The 15,656-nt window shown below is 37.4% G+C and overlaps 1 protein-coding gene across 1 annotated transcript; it reads left to right on the forward strand.

Moving 5' to 3' along the window:
• Positions 1-130: 130 nt before the first annotated feature.
• Positions 131-15,570, forward strand: FAM216A (family with sequence similarity 216 member A). The gene is made up of 8 exons (XM_063087730.1): positions 131-166; positions 454-590; positions 2,080-2,120; positions 11,588-11,703; positions 13,134-13,263; positions 13,341-13,524; positions 14,086-14,168; positions 15,332-15,570. Exons 1-8 carry the CDS (start codon positions 131-133, stop codon positions 15,448-15,450), a joined length of 846 nt encoding a protein of 281 aa, XP_062943800.1. The 3' UTR covers positions 15,451-15,570.
• Positions 15,571-15,656: the final 86 nt, after the last annotated feature.

Below are 15,656 nucleotides of genomic sequence, written 5' to 3' on the forward strand. Positions count from 1 at the left end.
GTTGGCGGAAATCAGCCTTTGAGATACAGACAAAGTCCGGTTGCCTGGGTGATAACGGATAACGGATAACGGTCTGCATCCCTGAGCCGGGTGCATTGGTTCTTGGTTTGAGTACCGACGTTTGACCTATATGGTGACAACGAAGATTTGCAAATTTGCAGAGGGTGTGGAATACTGAGGTGGAAGTCACCTCCTGTTTTAGACAGCATATTTATTTCCTTTCCGTGAAGCATCCCTTCCACCAAAAGATGCAAAAGTGCAAACGCGCGATCAACTAAAGAACTCCCGTCCCTCCCCCAACTTAATTCCAGGGTCGTAGATCTGCCCTCGCCCTCCCGAAGCTATTCGGGCAGTGTCCGGACAGCATCGGAGGGGCTAGAATCTGGCGTCTTCCGCCTCTTCATCTCAATAGCTCCTTGCCTGACGCACGCGTACTGACGGGGGAGGGGAAAGAGAAAGCTTTCCCCACACACAGCTTGCGGTCCGGACACCGGGGAGATGCCTGGCTGGGGTCCGGGGTCCGACTGGACTGAGTGCAGCTCTTCCTCAGAGCCGCCCGCAGCGGCCGGGACCGAGGGTGCCGGCAGCGGGTGAGGCTGCGGGCCCTGGGGGGTTAGTGAGGACGGCGACCCAGGAGGGTGGAGGGTGGGGGGCTGGCTGATCTACTTTGAACTGCTCCCCAGTGCAATGAAGTGAGGGGAGGGGAGAACCTTTGTTGTGGGGCCAGGATGGGAAATATGGAGGCTGGCTCACTATTTAGGGGAAGGGCCTCTGAGGGAAGCTTGGGAGGAGGGTTTGGTGCAATGACTAAACGCGGTCACTGCGACAGTCGCCTGCGTGTGTCCTTCTGCCCCGAGGGGGCGCTGCCAAACCTGCTGGGAAAATTGCAGTCTGGCTGCAGCATCTTTACGTAAAAGCGAGGACATAGGGGAACAGAGTAGCGAGAAAACGTCCCCAGCTCAATGGAGGGTTTCCAAGTCAAATCAGTTTTTCCTGTGTGACATTAGCTACGTTTCTGTCAAATGAGGGTTTCTAATTGCCAGTGAGACAGATGACTATGAATATTAGAGGCACATTAATCTTGACATTTTCTTCACACTAAAGTTCCTTTCATCATAAATCTTCATTTTGAGCAGGTTTTTACCACTGTTTCCTGAGTGGTGAAGACGATTCGCTGCTGAAGTCACTGCTGGAGGCAATTCCTCCTCATCCCTTCCTTCCCACAGTCATGGTTCCTGCTGCACTCATGGCCATCTTTTTTTTTTTTTTTTTTTTGGACCGGTAAGGGGATCGCAACCCTTGGCTTGGTGTTGTCCGCACCACGTTTAGCCAGTGAGCGCACCGGCCATCCCTGTATAGGATCCGAACCCGCGGCCTCAGCGCTACCAGCGCCGCACTCTCCTGAGTGAGCCACGGGGCTGGCCCATAGCCGTCTTTTTTATATCTAGTGACATTGAAGACTTTTTAAAAGATGCAATGTAATCTTTGTTTTCTGTTTTTCACAGTCCTTGTTGGAGTGCTGGATCCTAGTATATCAGGGGATCAGTGATCTCTCTTGGTCACTGAATAAATTGTAGGAAGCGGAAAGGAAGGATATTTTGTCTTAATTTGAGAAAAGAAAAAAAAGACTTGTACAAAATTAGAAACATTACAGACCAACTTATCAGTTCCAGCACACTTTAGTTACTATTCAAAGGATAGTTTTTTCAGTGCTCAAATTACTTCATTAAAAATAAAGTCAGCAAGAAAATATTGTGGATAGATAGCACGGAAGCCCAAACTACTTTACTAAGCTCACTATAGGAATTAGATTAGGGAACTATAAGAACAAGACCGTATCTGACTTAAAATAAGTCCTTTTTAGTATGGTTAAAATTCTCAGATAAGTCACTTTGAAAAAGTTTGGCGCTTTTAGGATTTAACCAAAATTACAGGAGAAAATTTGTAAGACATGTCTGATGGAAACATGAAAAGTAAAACGCATATTCAATACTATGCTTTTAAAATTTGGAATACACTATTTAGTGTTTATAAAACTGACAAGTAATTTCATATTATTTATATCTTTTTAAAAAACAGATCCGCTGGACATTCTTATGACAAGAATTCCAAAAGTACTGGTGAGTGCATATAAAGCAGATAATACCTATAAATAACATAGTTCAGAGAAGCCAATTTGCCTATGACTACTTACACAATAGAATTTTAAAACTAGATTTTATTAGCATCCCTGGTGAACTTAGTCTTTAAGATTTTCAAAGAACAACCAGCAGATTCTTTCTCTCTGTTAGTATACCTCACACCGAGCATTTTTAAACTTAGCAATGAATCCTAAAAGAACTATGTTTATAACTGATGTTGGTTGAAAAAGCACACAGCACAGTCTGGAGTTTACACGGATTGAAGGAAGAAATTCTAAATTGAACAGCTTCAGAGAACGTAAAATATTTTTCAGTGCTGATTTTTTCTCTCCTTTGAAATAAAAGATAGAGCTTTCAAAGTACTCACCTCTTCTCTGCTGGAGTTAAGAGAGTAAGACAAGCCCCCAAAGGCCTCTTACCAGTTGCTTTTTTGGGGGGAGGGGAGGTAGAGTTCACTGAATATATGTATGTGTGTATATATATAGTATTTATTATATATATACTTTTTAAGTATAGTAGTTTTTAAATGTTTCATTTAACTTCAATGATATATAAATTTGGATTCACTTTTTGCTTTTCTTTGGAAAATGTAAAATCCTTACAGTTGCCTAGGAAAAAATACATACACATATGTGTGCATATATACATAAATATGTACATGTATATATGTAAATAAATAACACGGTCATTTAAAAAATGTGTTGGGGGCTGGCTGGTTAGCTCAGCTGGTTAGAGCGCAGCCTTGTAACACCAAGGTCACGGGTTTGGTTCCCATACCGGCCAGCCACCAAAAAAAAAAATAATAATAATAAAATTAATTAATTAATTAATTAATTAAAAATGTGTTGCATTGTGTGTTCACTAATTTAGATTCCTCACCGAAATTCTTAGTGAATTATTTAAATGTTAAAAAGAAACAAAACAAAAACAGAAAACAAATTAATACAATTAATACATCCCAGATGTGGAGGGTAATAATTTTAGGGAGAAATTTTAATAATTATCAGTATATGAGGTAGATTAATTCAATTATATATATAAAAAAATTTTAAACAAATGTTAAAAGTGAAAGGTTTGTATACCATGGGACCCTTCTCAAATAAAAATAACATATATATGGCTAGTAAAAAACATGAAAGGCAATATGTCAAAATGTTTTAAAATAGGGCCGGCCCGTGGCTCACTTGGGAGAGTGTGGTGCTGATAACACCAAGGCCATGGGGTCGGATCCCATATAGGGATGGCTGGTTCACTCACTTTGGAGAGTGTGGTGCTGACAACACCAAGTCAAGGGTTAAGATCCCCTTACCGGTCATCTAAAAAAAAAAAAATGTTTAAAAATAATTACTAGTAGATGGTGGGATTAAAGAGTTTTTTTCTTTTTTTAAACTTAATGTACTTCACAAGTCTACAATGAACAATGTGTATTGCTGTTTATAATTGGAGGGAAAAAGGGCTAGTTTTCAAGTGCTTTATTGTTTTCTTCTGTATCTGGACTTAAGTTCTCATCCTATTATTTAATATAAACACTATAGCTAACTCTTGGCAAAGAATCTAAATATTATTTTAAATTTGATTTACCACAACTAAAATTTGGCAGCCTTCAAGACAGTGAGTAAAACCCATTTTTTGACAACTCATTTACTAATACTTTACTATTCACCCTAACAATAAACTACATCTCTATAACAATGTAGGACAGTTTATCAAAATTAGCAACTTAAACTTTTTTTTTTCTAATTTTGACTTACAAACTTATGGAAAAGTTTGAGAATAGTACATAGAATTCCAGAATCCCTTTATTCAGATTCTCCCGAATGTTGACTCTATTCTCTATCTTACTGTTTAAGAGTAAGTTGCAGACATGATGCCCCTCTATCCCTAAGTACTTCTGAGTCTGTATTTCCTTTTTTAAAAAAAGAAATTGTTAACTACATTTGCATATCTCAAAATAATTATCAAAATCGAGAAATTTGAACAAATACTATAATCTATAAACCTTATAGAGACTTAATCTGTTTTTCCAATAATGTCTTTTATAGTAAAAAAAGAAAAAATCCAAGTTTATGCATGGCATTCAGTTGTCATGTTTCTTAGCTTTCTTATTTGGAACAGTTCCTGACTCTTTGTATTTCATAATGTTGACATTTTTGAAGAATACAAGCCAGTTCTTTTGTAGAATTTCCCTCAATATGGGTTTGTTTGATGTTTCCTCCTGATGAGATTCAGGTTATGCAGTTCTAGCAGGAATACCACAGAAATGGTGCTGAGTTCATCTTGGTTCATCATATCAGGAGACCTCTGCTATGGATTAGTTCCTTACTGACAATGTTAATTTCGATCATTTGGTTCAGGTGATGTCTGCCAGCTTTCACCACTGTAAAGTTACTATTTTACCCTTTGTAAAGGTATGTTTTGGGGATATACTTGAGACTATATATATATCCTGTTAATCTTCAAACTTTCACCCATTAGTTTAGTCATCCATTCTTGACTAAATCCATTTATTATTATTATATAAGTCTATGTATTATGATGTCTAGAAATAGGAGATATTTCTAATTCCATCACTCATTCTACATTTGTGAGTTGGATTTCTATGATAAGGAAGGTCTTTTCTTTCTCTACCAATTATTTATTTATTTATTTATTTAATAAATAAATAATTTATTATTATTTAATAATAAATAATTTATTAAATAAATATTTAATAATTTTATTAAACCTGTGCGATGCACAGGTTCTTACTTTATTCAATAGGTTAAGTTCTTTTTTCTTTTTTTTTTTTCTTTTTGGCAGCTGGCCAGTACAGGGATTGAACCCTAGACTTTGGTATATCAGCGCCACGCTCTAACCAACTGAGCTAACCAGCCAGCCTAATACGTTAAATTCTTTACTTTAAATTCGTTATTTATTTTGATGCTCAAATTATTACAGATTTGGCCAATGGAAGCCGTTTACAGATGGCTCCTGTGCTCTCTTTTAATTTGTCTCTGTTATCCTTTGGCACAAAATGTTGTACTGTCCCTGTTTTAGCCTTGATATCAGCCATTTCTCCAAGGAGTCTGTGATAGGCAGAATCATCCCCAAAGATATCCACACCCTAGTCTCTGTAACCTGCAAATATGTTACATTACATGGCATAAGCAACTTTGCAGACATACTTAAGTTACAATATTTAAAAGAGATATTATCCTGAAGTTTCTGGATGGGCCTGATCTAGTCAGGTGAACTCTTAAAAGCAGAGAAATTTCTCTGGCTGAAGCCAGACAGATGTTGAAGAAGTTATAGAGATGTGAAGCAAGAGAATACCTTAACACCTCACTGTTGGCTTGAAGACAAAAAGAGCCACATGTCAAGGAAACGAGAGACCTCAGCTCTGTATTTGTAAGGAACTGACTTCTCCCTATAATTTGAATAAACCAGGAAGGTCCCACAACCTACAGATAATAGCCGAGGCAAGCTGATTTGGTCTTCTGACCTACAGAATTATGAGATAATAAGTGGGAGTTGTTTTAAACCACTAAAGTTGTATTAATTTGTTATGGCAGCAATAGAAAACTAATACAGAGCCCTGTTTGTTTTTTTAGCAAAGAAGAGTACTCAGAAAGTAAGATCTGGGTGCTAGGTGTGCTTATTGATAATGGATTATTATTGCTTCTAGGCTTTCTCCAAGGACAGAACTGGGAAAGAAATGTGTGTATGTTTACATGTGAGCACATACATACTTACATACCCACACATATCTTTATCTGTTTCTATATTTCTACTTACTATGTGTATTAAAACCCAGTAAGTTCACACTGACAATTTCAATTCCAATCCAGCAAACAGGAAAACATTCTATGCTTTCCACTTTCTATATTAATAGATAACTCTTTTCTCCCATAGTGTAAAAACAGACTCCTTTTAACCACAATATATTTACTTATTTGTTTAGTCCTAGCATGTATAAAAAGTAGTTTCAGAAGAATTAACCCATGCCTCTGCAAAATAAAAGTCTAGTATTTGGAGATCAATGCTCATAATTACTTGGAGTTATTTTCGTTTCAATGCATAAAGTCCAAGCACTGTATTCAAAAATTCTTGGATTAGTTAACTGTTTATTTGTGGTAAAATATATGTAACATAAAATTTACCATTTTAACCATTTTTAAGTGTACAGTTCACTGGCATTTACTACGTTCACATTGTTGTGCAATTACCACCACCATCCATGTCCATAACTTTTTCATCTTCGCAAGCTAAAACTCTGTACCCATTAAACAATAACTACCCATTCCTCCTTCCTCACAGCCTCTAGCAATCACCATTCTGCTTTCTGTCTCTATGAATTGGACTCTCCTAGGTATCTCATATAAGTTAAATCATGTACTATTTGTCCTTTTATGACTGGTGTATTTCATTTAGCATATCTTCAGGATACATCCATATTGTACCATGTGTCAGAATTTCCTTCCTTTTTAAGGTTGAATAATATTTCATTGTATGTAAAACCCCTTTTGTTTATCCATTTATGTACACTTAGGTTTTTTCCACCTTTTGGCTATTGTGAATAATGCCGCTATGAGATGGGTGTACAAATATCTGTTTGAGTCCCCGCTTTCAATTTTTTTGGAACTGCTGGATCAGAAGTGGAATTGCTAAATCATATAACAATTCTGTGTTTAAGTGTTTGAGGCACTTCCATACTATTTTCCATTGTGGCGGCACCGTTTTACATTCCCACCAGCAATACACAGAGTTCCAATTTCTCTGCATCCTAGCCAACACACTTGTTTTCTGGTTTTTTTGTTTTGTTTTTTTTGATGATAGCTATCCTACTGGGTGTGAAATCGTACCTCATTGTTTTTGATTATGCATTTCCCTAATAATTGGTGATGTTGAGCCTTTTTTTTTTTTTTTTTTTTTTTGTGGCTGGTCACTGTAGAGATCTGAACCCTTGACCTTGGTGTTATTGGCACCACCTCTAACCAAGTGGGCTAACTAGACAGCCTGAGCATCTCTTTATCTTTTCATATGCTTTTTGACCATTTGTATATCTTCTTTGGAGACATGTCTATTCAAGTCCTTTGACCATTTTTGGATTGGATTGTGCTATGGTTTGAATGTGTTACCCAAATTTCTTTCTTTCTTTTTTAAAGATGACCGGTAGGGGATCTTAACCCCTTACTTGGTGTTGTCAGCACCATGGTCTCCCAAGTGAGCTAACCAGCCATCCCTATATGGGATCCGAACCTGTGGCCTTGGTGTTATCAGCACCACACTCTCCTGAGTGAGCCACAGGCCGGCCCCTTACCCAAATTTCATGTGTTGAAAACTTAATTCCCAAATTTGTGTGTTGATGTTATTTGGAGGCGGGACATTTGAGAGGTAATTAGGATTAGATAAGCTCATCAGGGTAGGGATGAGTGCCATGATGGGACTTCTGGGTATATAAGAAGAGGAAGAGAGACCTGAGCTACCACACTCTTGCCTTCTTGCCATGTGATGCCCTTCACCATGTAATAATGCAGCAAGAAGGCCCTCACCTGATGCTGGCACCTTGATATTGGGTTTCACAGCCTCCCGGAAAATTAATTGGTACTGCAAAGTAGGGTTATTGCTATAACAGATACTGAAAATGTGGAAGTGGCTTTGGAACGTGTTAATGCATAGAGGCTGGAAGAGTTTGGAGGAGCAGTCTAGAAAAAGCCTGTCTTGTTGCAAATGGAGCATTAAGGGAGATTCTGTTGAAGGTTCAGAAGAGAAGACTAGGCAAAGTCTGAACCTTCTTAGAGATCATTTGAGTGGTTGTGATCAGAATGTTGATAGAAATGTGGACAGTAAGGCCATTCTGTTGAGGCCTCAAATGGAACTGAGGAACAAGGTGTTTGATACTGGAGCAAAGATCATCCTTGTTACAAAGTAGCAAAGAACTTGGCTGAACTGTCCATGCCCAAGGGCTTTATGGAAGGTGGAATTTAAGAGTTATGAACTAGGGGCCGGTCCCGTGGCTCACTCAGGAGAGTGCAGTGCTGGTAGTGCAGAGGCTGTGGGTTTGGATCCTATATAGGGATGGCTGGTGCGCTCACTGGCTGAGCGTGGTGCGGACCGCACCATGCCAAGGGTTGCAATCCCCTTACCGTTAAAAAAAATAAGTTACGAACTAGAACATCTAGCAGAAGAAATTTCTAAGCAGCAAAGCATTCAGGCTTCTCTGCATGGCTACCTTTAACACTTATGTAAGATGCAACAGGAAGCAGAGTGGAAAAATTTGGAAAGTTTACAGCCTGGCTATGTAAAGAGTGGAAAAGCATGTTCAGAAGAGTAAATAAAGGGTGTGGTGAAGCCACCTTTTCTTTGATACAGATATTAGTATGGATAGAAGAAAACCAGTAGCTACTCATCAGGAAAATAGGAGAAAGACCCTAAAGGCATTTCAGAGGTCTTTGCAGCTGCCTCTCCCATCGCAGTCCCAGACTACTAGGACAGAATAGTTTCCAGGCATGGGGTCAGGGTGTCCTCCGTGGGCTCACTGCCCAGGGCCCACTCAGCTCTCTGCTCCCTGCATTCTGGTTCAGTACCCCTTGTCTGCCCCAACCATCATTCAACAGGCCCCAGGTGCAGCTCGACCTATCACTCTGGAAGGTACAAATGGTAAACCTTGGCAGTGTCCACGTAGTGTTAATTCTGAAGGTGTCCAGAATGCAAGAGCTGTTGGGGGATGGCTTCCTACACCTAGATTTCAAATGATGTATTGGATGACGTGGAATCCCAGGTTGCTGTAGGTGGAACAGCTTCAGAAACTCCCCACTAGAGTAATGCCTGGTGGAGCTGTGGAATTGAGGCCATCCCCAAGACCAAGAGGTATAGAGCTACCAGCATGCAATGCCAGCCTGGGAAAGCTGCAGGTGGGAGGATCCAACCTAAGAGAGATGAAGTGTAGACTCAACCTAGCCAAGCTGTGCGGGTGGAGCTGCCTGAGGCCTTGGGGGCCCAAGCCCACCCCACTGTGCCCAAATTTCAAGACAAGGAGTCAAAGGAGGTTATTCTGCAGCTTTAAGATTTATTGTTGTTTTCCCTGTTGGGTTTTGGTCTAGTTAGTGTCTGTTACTCTTTTTTTTCTTACCTCTTTCCCTCTTTTGGCATGGGTAGTGTCTATCCTAGATCTGTCCCACCATTATATTTTGGAAGTAGATAATTCCTTTCGATTTCATAGGCTCATAGCTGGAGAGAATTTGCCTCAAGATGAATTGTGCCTTTAGTCTCACCCATATCTGGTTTAGATGATACTTTGGACTTTCAAGTTGATGCTGGAATGAGTTAAGGCTTTTGGAATTTGGGATGGAAGGAATGTATTTTGCATTGTGAGAAGGACATGAAGTTGGGAGGCCAGGGGTGGGATGCTGTGGTTTGAATGTGTTATCCAAATTTCACGTGTTGGAAACTTAATCCCCAAATTCATGTTGATGGTGTTTGGAGGTGGGGCATTTGGAAGGTAATTAAGATTAGATGAGATCATCAGGATGGGGCCCCCATGATGGGACTGCTGGCTTTATAGGAGGAAAAGAGACCTGAACTGGCATACTCTTGCCCTCTTGCCATGTGATGCCCTCCACCATGTTATAATGCAGCAAGAAGTCTTTCACCATATGTTGGCACTTTGACATTGGACTTCACAGCCTTAAGAACTATAAGCTGAATTAACTTCCATTGCTTATAATTTACCTAGTCTGTGGTATTGTTATAGCAACAGAAAACAGACTAAGACAGGTTGTTTGTTGTTGAGCGTAACTATTTTTAAATGCTTCATTTTCTGTAAAGAAATGCTATTAAGCTTTTGAGAAATTAAATTTTAGTCCAGGCTATAATATGCGTCTTAGAAATATTGTTTAGCAAGGACACCAAAGACATATTCTTAAATAAATAGTCCTTATTGACATGTTTTTTAATAGGAAGTTTGTGACCAATGTGTTTAAAGGCTTGTTAGAAGTGGTTTTCACATACATGTTGAGAAGATAAATCTCTGAATGATTCTTCGAAGATATGTTGTGAACTGCTTTATTCCAGTAAATTGAACTCTTTTCTGGATTGGGTACTCTGTAAGGAAGGGTTTGACATATGTTTTTTAAAAAAGTCTCTGACCAACGTGTTAAATTTTTAAAAAATAAAATTTAAAAAATGCTAAATCGATATTCATTTTATTATTAGATTCTAAATTATGTTTCAAGGGTCATACTAACACAATTTCTAGGTGATTTAACTTTTGTTGGCCAAGTAATACTTCAGGATGCAAATATAACTCTTACTTATCTTACTTAACTAGCCATCCAAGTTGCCAAAATCTTGAAGAAATAACTAAATTTAAAGTTGAATATACAAAACAATAGTGGTTTTATTATTAATCAATAATATTGAAACAAAACTGTGCTTACTTAATTCAATTTACTAAGTAAAAACTTTTAACTTAAAATGTGTTCTATGAGTTTTATTTGTAATAGTGAAAAACTGGGAACAACCCAAATGTCCATCAGTAGGTGGATGGATAATCAAATTGTAGCATATGTATATATACAATGGAATATAACCTAACAATAAAAAGGAATGAATTATTGTTACATGTGGTATGTGTGGATCTCAAAATAATTATGTTGAGTGAAAGCAGCATGACAAAAAAAGTATATTGTGTGTTTCCCTTTATGTCAAACTCAAGAAAATGCAATCTAATCTATAGTTATAGAAAGCACATCAGTTGTTGCCTGGGAAAAGGATGTGCAGGGAAGAGGGAAGTATTGAAAAGTGGTATTTCCTGATAAAATTTATATTTTTTATATTATTTTTCCCCAAGCTGCTAATGAAGTTAGCTACTAACAGACTGAATATTGAGACTAAACTACTAGTCTCAATATTTCTGAAACTGAAGGCCAGTTTCTATTCTTCTGGGACCATGTCTCATCTTATTTTAATTAAAAGGCTATTCTTTTATTCTGCTCACATCTATATTTTAAACTATGTAAAAATAAATTTTGATAAATATCTGCAAAGCCCTCTAACATTGTATTACTAAAGAAATAAAATATGCGTCATTCTATCTTTAATACAGAATAGAATTTTAAAACCATATACTAAAATCAAATGAATGATAAAATGTTGTAAATCTTTAATGCATAAATCCTGCATGTGTATTTCCTCTTTAGTATGTTTCTGACATGATAAAAAAAAGTAAGTTACTGGCAAAATAATATAGTCCATATATAATGATGTATAATTATATATATATATATAAATAAAATATAAGTATCTTAGATGTTTGTGTGCTTTAACACCAAAGGCATATCATACTGTATCTTCAAATTTAACAGTCTGATGTAAAACACTCATTGACACATGTAACCATTTAGATCATAGTAAGTTTGAACTGATTTTTGCCTCTGAAATTCACATGATATTGTCCTTGCCTACAGATGGAACCATAGATGGACACAAAGTGAACTCACACATAGCTAAGCTGCAAGAGTTATGGAAATCTCCTCAAACAATTCACATCCCTAAATCAATGACAGATGCATCCTTTCTAAAGGTATGCTAATGGGAAATATTGATTGATTCATTTTCAAACAGAAGTATTTAAATACCAATACTTTTTGTATTCAGAGCTAACTTTTTATGAAGATAAGCTACGTAGAAGGTAAAGCACTGCAGATGACAAAGTATAGCCTGCATATTATCTAGGAGTCAAGAAATACCTGTTAGGTAAACTCATGAATGAATGCAAAGATTATAAATTCTCTATCATAAGAATTCTTTCAGGGTTTTATACTTCCGATCTAATTTATATTTACTCAGGAAGCTCAGTGCCCTGACCACACTGATACTCAACGAAAGTTCCATCCTAGAGATGGAAACCCAACATTGTAAAGATTTCACTCAAGGACTACAAAATTAGGAGAAAGCAAGTAAAAAAATGACAGTAAGGATTTTACAACTGTTGAGCTGTAGTACCCATTAAAGATCATACCTACTAGAAATATTTCTAGAGCAAAGTGAATTAGGGTTACTATGGATTTCAGCACACTGGTAAATTTTTCTGACCAACATTTTGTCTTTTCTCTGGATTTATTACATATTAAGTAAATCTCTGTGTATATACATATGCATATATAGTGGATTCTTGCATTTTAAGTGAGCGTTAACTTCTAAAATCAGCAAGTACAATGAAAATCGCAGTCAAAATTACTTTAGAGATGAACATACTATCCCTCAGTATGTCCAACGCAGACATACATTCTTCTGGTGCTGGAAAAGATGTTTTTTTAGTTTAGACTAAGTAGGTAACTAGATTGCTTTTAGGTATCACGTTATATACCTCAAAAATCATATTGGGAAGGCAACGTGTTTTAGAACTTTTCTGTGCTACCTCCTGAGAGGCCATCTAGAAGTTAGGGTTGGGATATAGTGCCTGGTGCTTCATGTTTTTACAGTATGTCCCTTTTAAACAAAGAGGCCATGGTGCCCTTACATATTCTCTTATAAGAAGATGTCTGTGTACAATGTACAATGTCTATTGGAGTTGATTTTACAAATATGTGTTGTCTTTGTGGCTACAAAAAAAAAAAAGAGCCACACTGAGGTATATGGGAACTAAGATTCGCTGACAAAACAGCACATTCACTGCTTCCTTGTTCCTCTAGGGCAGTGGGTTCTCAAACTTCACAGGGCATCTGAATCGTTTGAGTAGAATGGCAAGCAGAGTCACTTGCACTGTTTAAATGGCCATTTCTTTCTCTTTTGGCCAAGTTAACATAGATGAATTTGCTTAGGTATAATGTACAGATGGTACAACTGTCCTGAACATTCATCTTTTCAGATTACGAATAATGCCAACCTCTGTTCTACAATGCAGATTATAAATCTTCTTATTCTGTTTGTGTATTTATCTGTTTATTCATTCATTCATTTGGTGGCTGGCCAGTGCGGGGATCCAAACCCTTGTCTTATTCTGTCTTTTAGCATCCAGACCTCACCGTAGGCCAAAAGCGTTATCTGTGCAGCATTGCTAAGATTTATAATGCAAACTATCTGAGGACGTTAATGAAGAGGCAGTACATGCATGTGATTCAGCACAGCTCACAGAAGCCAGGCAGGTGCACCTCTAGTTGGTTTCTCACTAGTTCTTACAGTGAAAGCGTCATCTAACTGAGGTGATTTGTATGACAGGTGTCCTCACTCATCACAGGAGCCGCCTCAGCTCTCGTTACTCACATAAACAGCATTACCCCTTCACTACATGGCGACACCAACTGGAGAGAGAGGACTTGGGGCCTTCTAATATTGTAGCTGCATCTGCAACTGAAGTGTTCATACAGCATTCCCTTTGGCGACCAGTGAGAAACAAAGAAGGGTCTGTTTCTTATCGATTAAAAGGGGGAAAATGTACCCCAATTTTATTTCAAGGGGAGCTAAGTGATATTAAAGCTCGTGTTCCCTCATATGTTCACATTGCTAAATTCAGAATAGGTTGGACAAAAAACACAAAAGGATGTTATCTTACTTTCTCTATACTAATTAGGATATGCCACTTCTTTTAGAACATATTTTATGGAATAGTAAAAATTTCTCGATCAGCTAGAGATATGGATGACTGCCCTTTTCAATATAATTCTCACTCAAATTCAAAATAATGCAATCTCCAAAAGGAGAAGCATATGATTCCTTCTGCACAGGGGAACACGATAAAACAAAAAAGGAGAGGAAAAAAGAGATTCAGAAGCCTGAGTATTCAAACTGCACTATAATGCAAAGTTGGCTTTGCATTTCACAGTTAATAAGTCACAGGAGAATTTAGGGGCTGAGTCTCTTTGGTTAAGCTGACAGCTATTAAAAAAATGTATGTGGTCTTCTACATGCATTAGGCAGCTGTTCACTTTGCTGGCTCCATTTAAGATACTTCCTTTTCTCACAGGTTAAAAGCTGGATATGCATCTAAAACAAGATGTAAGTCACTGAAGATTTTTAGAAGAACAAGCAGACTTTTCATGGAACCTGGTAAATGTGGAATTAAAAATATATACACTTAAAAATATCTATGCTTAAAAAATATTAAGCCCAAGTTAGTTTCATTCCTATTACAGAAGACATTAAAAAATTTAGAATGTGATTTGCCTTTATTGCTCCAAATAAAAAAGTAAACATGAAATGTAGTTTATGCTTTCATTTAAAAGAACATACTTCTCAAGGGAGTGAGATTCAAGATATTTCTAATACTAAATGAAGATATTTACAAGAGCAAAGACAGAGATTTAACAGAAAATGAAATTATCAGAACCCACAGCCACAAACATGACTTTTTCAAGCCATAGCACTTCTTTTATGAGATAATGCCATTTTTGGATGGACAACACATTTTGTATAGCATCTAGTAGTTTACAAAGGGCTATATCACTTATACTATTTTGTTTGATATTCAACAAGCCAAACAGGTGATATGATCAAAATTTTAGATGCAACTCAGACAAATCCAGGGTTTGAAAAGTCAGCATAAAGTATCCTTATACCATAAGTACAGAATACTGCAAAATGAAAAAGGCAAAACAGGAGAGACTGAATGCTCCGAAGTATTCCTCAGAATTGATAGAGTGGAAAGGATTATATGGAAGTTAAATAATTTCCTAGTTTGCTATAGTGGATAGGGAAGTGGGTAGGAAGTAAGGAACTTAGGCCTTTTGAAGCAATATCTCATCACGGTATGACAACCTCACCCAGCTCTGCTGTAAATATCATACTATGCCTATTCAAGAAATGAGAAAAAGGGCAGGGGAGAAGGTTAAGTCTGGTTCCAAAAAGAACAATTAGAGGAAACCCCAGGTGAGGGAACTGTCCTGAGAATGTCAAGAGAAGAGGGAATGCCAAGAGAAAAGATGGGAAGGAACTAAAGGAGAATAGAGAGACACAGAAGATATAACTTCATTTTAACTTCCCCCTAACCAAAAGATTTTGAAAATCAATGGGAATACAGGACTTAGTAACAAAGAAATTGCTATACAGTAACTTGGCTATAATACAGTACTATGTATTTTATTTTAAAGAATAAGAGATGGGGGGGAAGGGAGATGTGATTAAGAGTTTTGAAAATTGCAGGCAATTTGTTTTTGCTAGGTGATTAATTTTATTTCCAAAACAGACATTATAAACTCTTATTTTTCCTTCAGTTTCTTCAAGTGATGATGAATCATACATGAATGAAGAAAAAAAGGAAGAAGATTTACTAAATAAGTATATGCAATCAATGTCAATTGAAGAACAGGGAGAACATCTGATGAAAACCTGACAGTCTCGTCTTCTGTATTGAATTCAAACATTGGCCAACATCCAGATATCGTGCCAAAGATGGGGGGAAGAGGTTGTGAATTGTTTCCTGTCTACATTTAGGATAGTACTGTTATTCACTATTAAGTCATTAAGTAATTTTGGTTTGTTCAGAAGCTTTTATGACAATGTAGTTGGTCTGATATAGTTCCATGTACTAGTGATATA

This window comes from Cynocephalus volans, chromosome 2 (assembly GCF_027409185.1).
Source record: "Cynocephalus volans isolate mCynVol1 chromosome 2, mCynVol1.pri, whole genome shotgun sequence".
Classification (NCBI taxonomy): domain Eukaryota; kingdom Metazoa; phylum Chordata; class Mammalia; order Dermoptera; family Cynocephalidae; genus Cynocephalus; species Cynocephalus volans.

What these genes read in the sequence shown, in the direction of transcription:
- FAM216A (XM_063087730.1), top strand. Translation starts at nt 131, where the DNA reads ATGGTGACAACGAAGATTTGCAAATTTGCAGAGGGT. An exon ending in CAGATGCATCCTTTCTAAAG is followed by an intron (nt 11,704 to 13,133) that starts GTATGCTAATGG and finishes TCTGTCTTTTAG; the next exon opens with CATCCAGACCTCACCGTAGG. An exon ending in CAGACTTTTCATGGAACCTG is followed by an intron (nt 14,169 to 15,331) that starts GTAAATGTGGAA and finishes TTTTTCCTTCAG; the next exon opens with TTTCTTCAAGTGATGATGAA.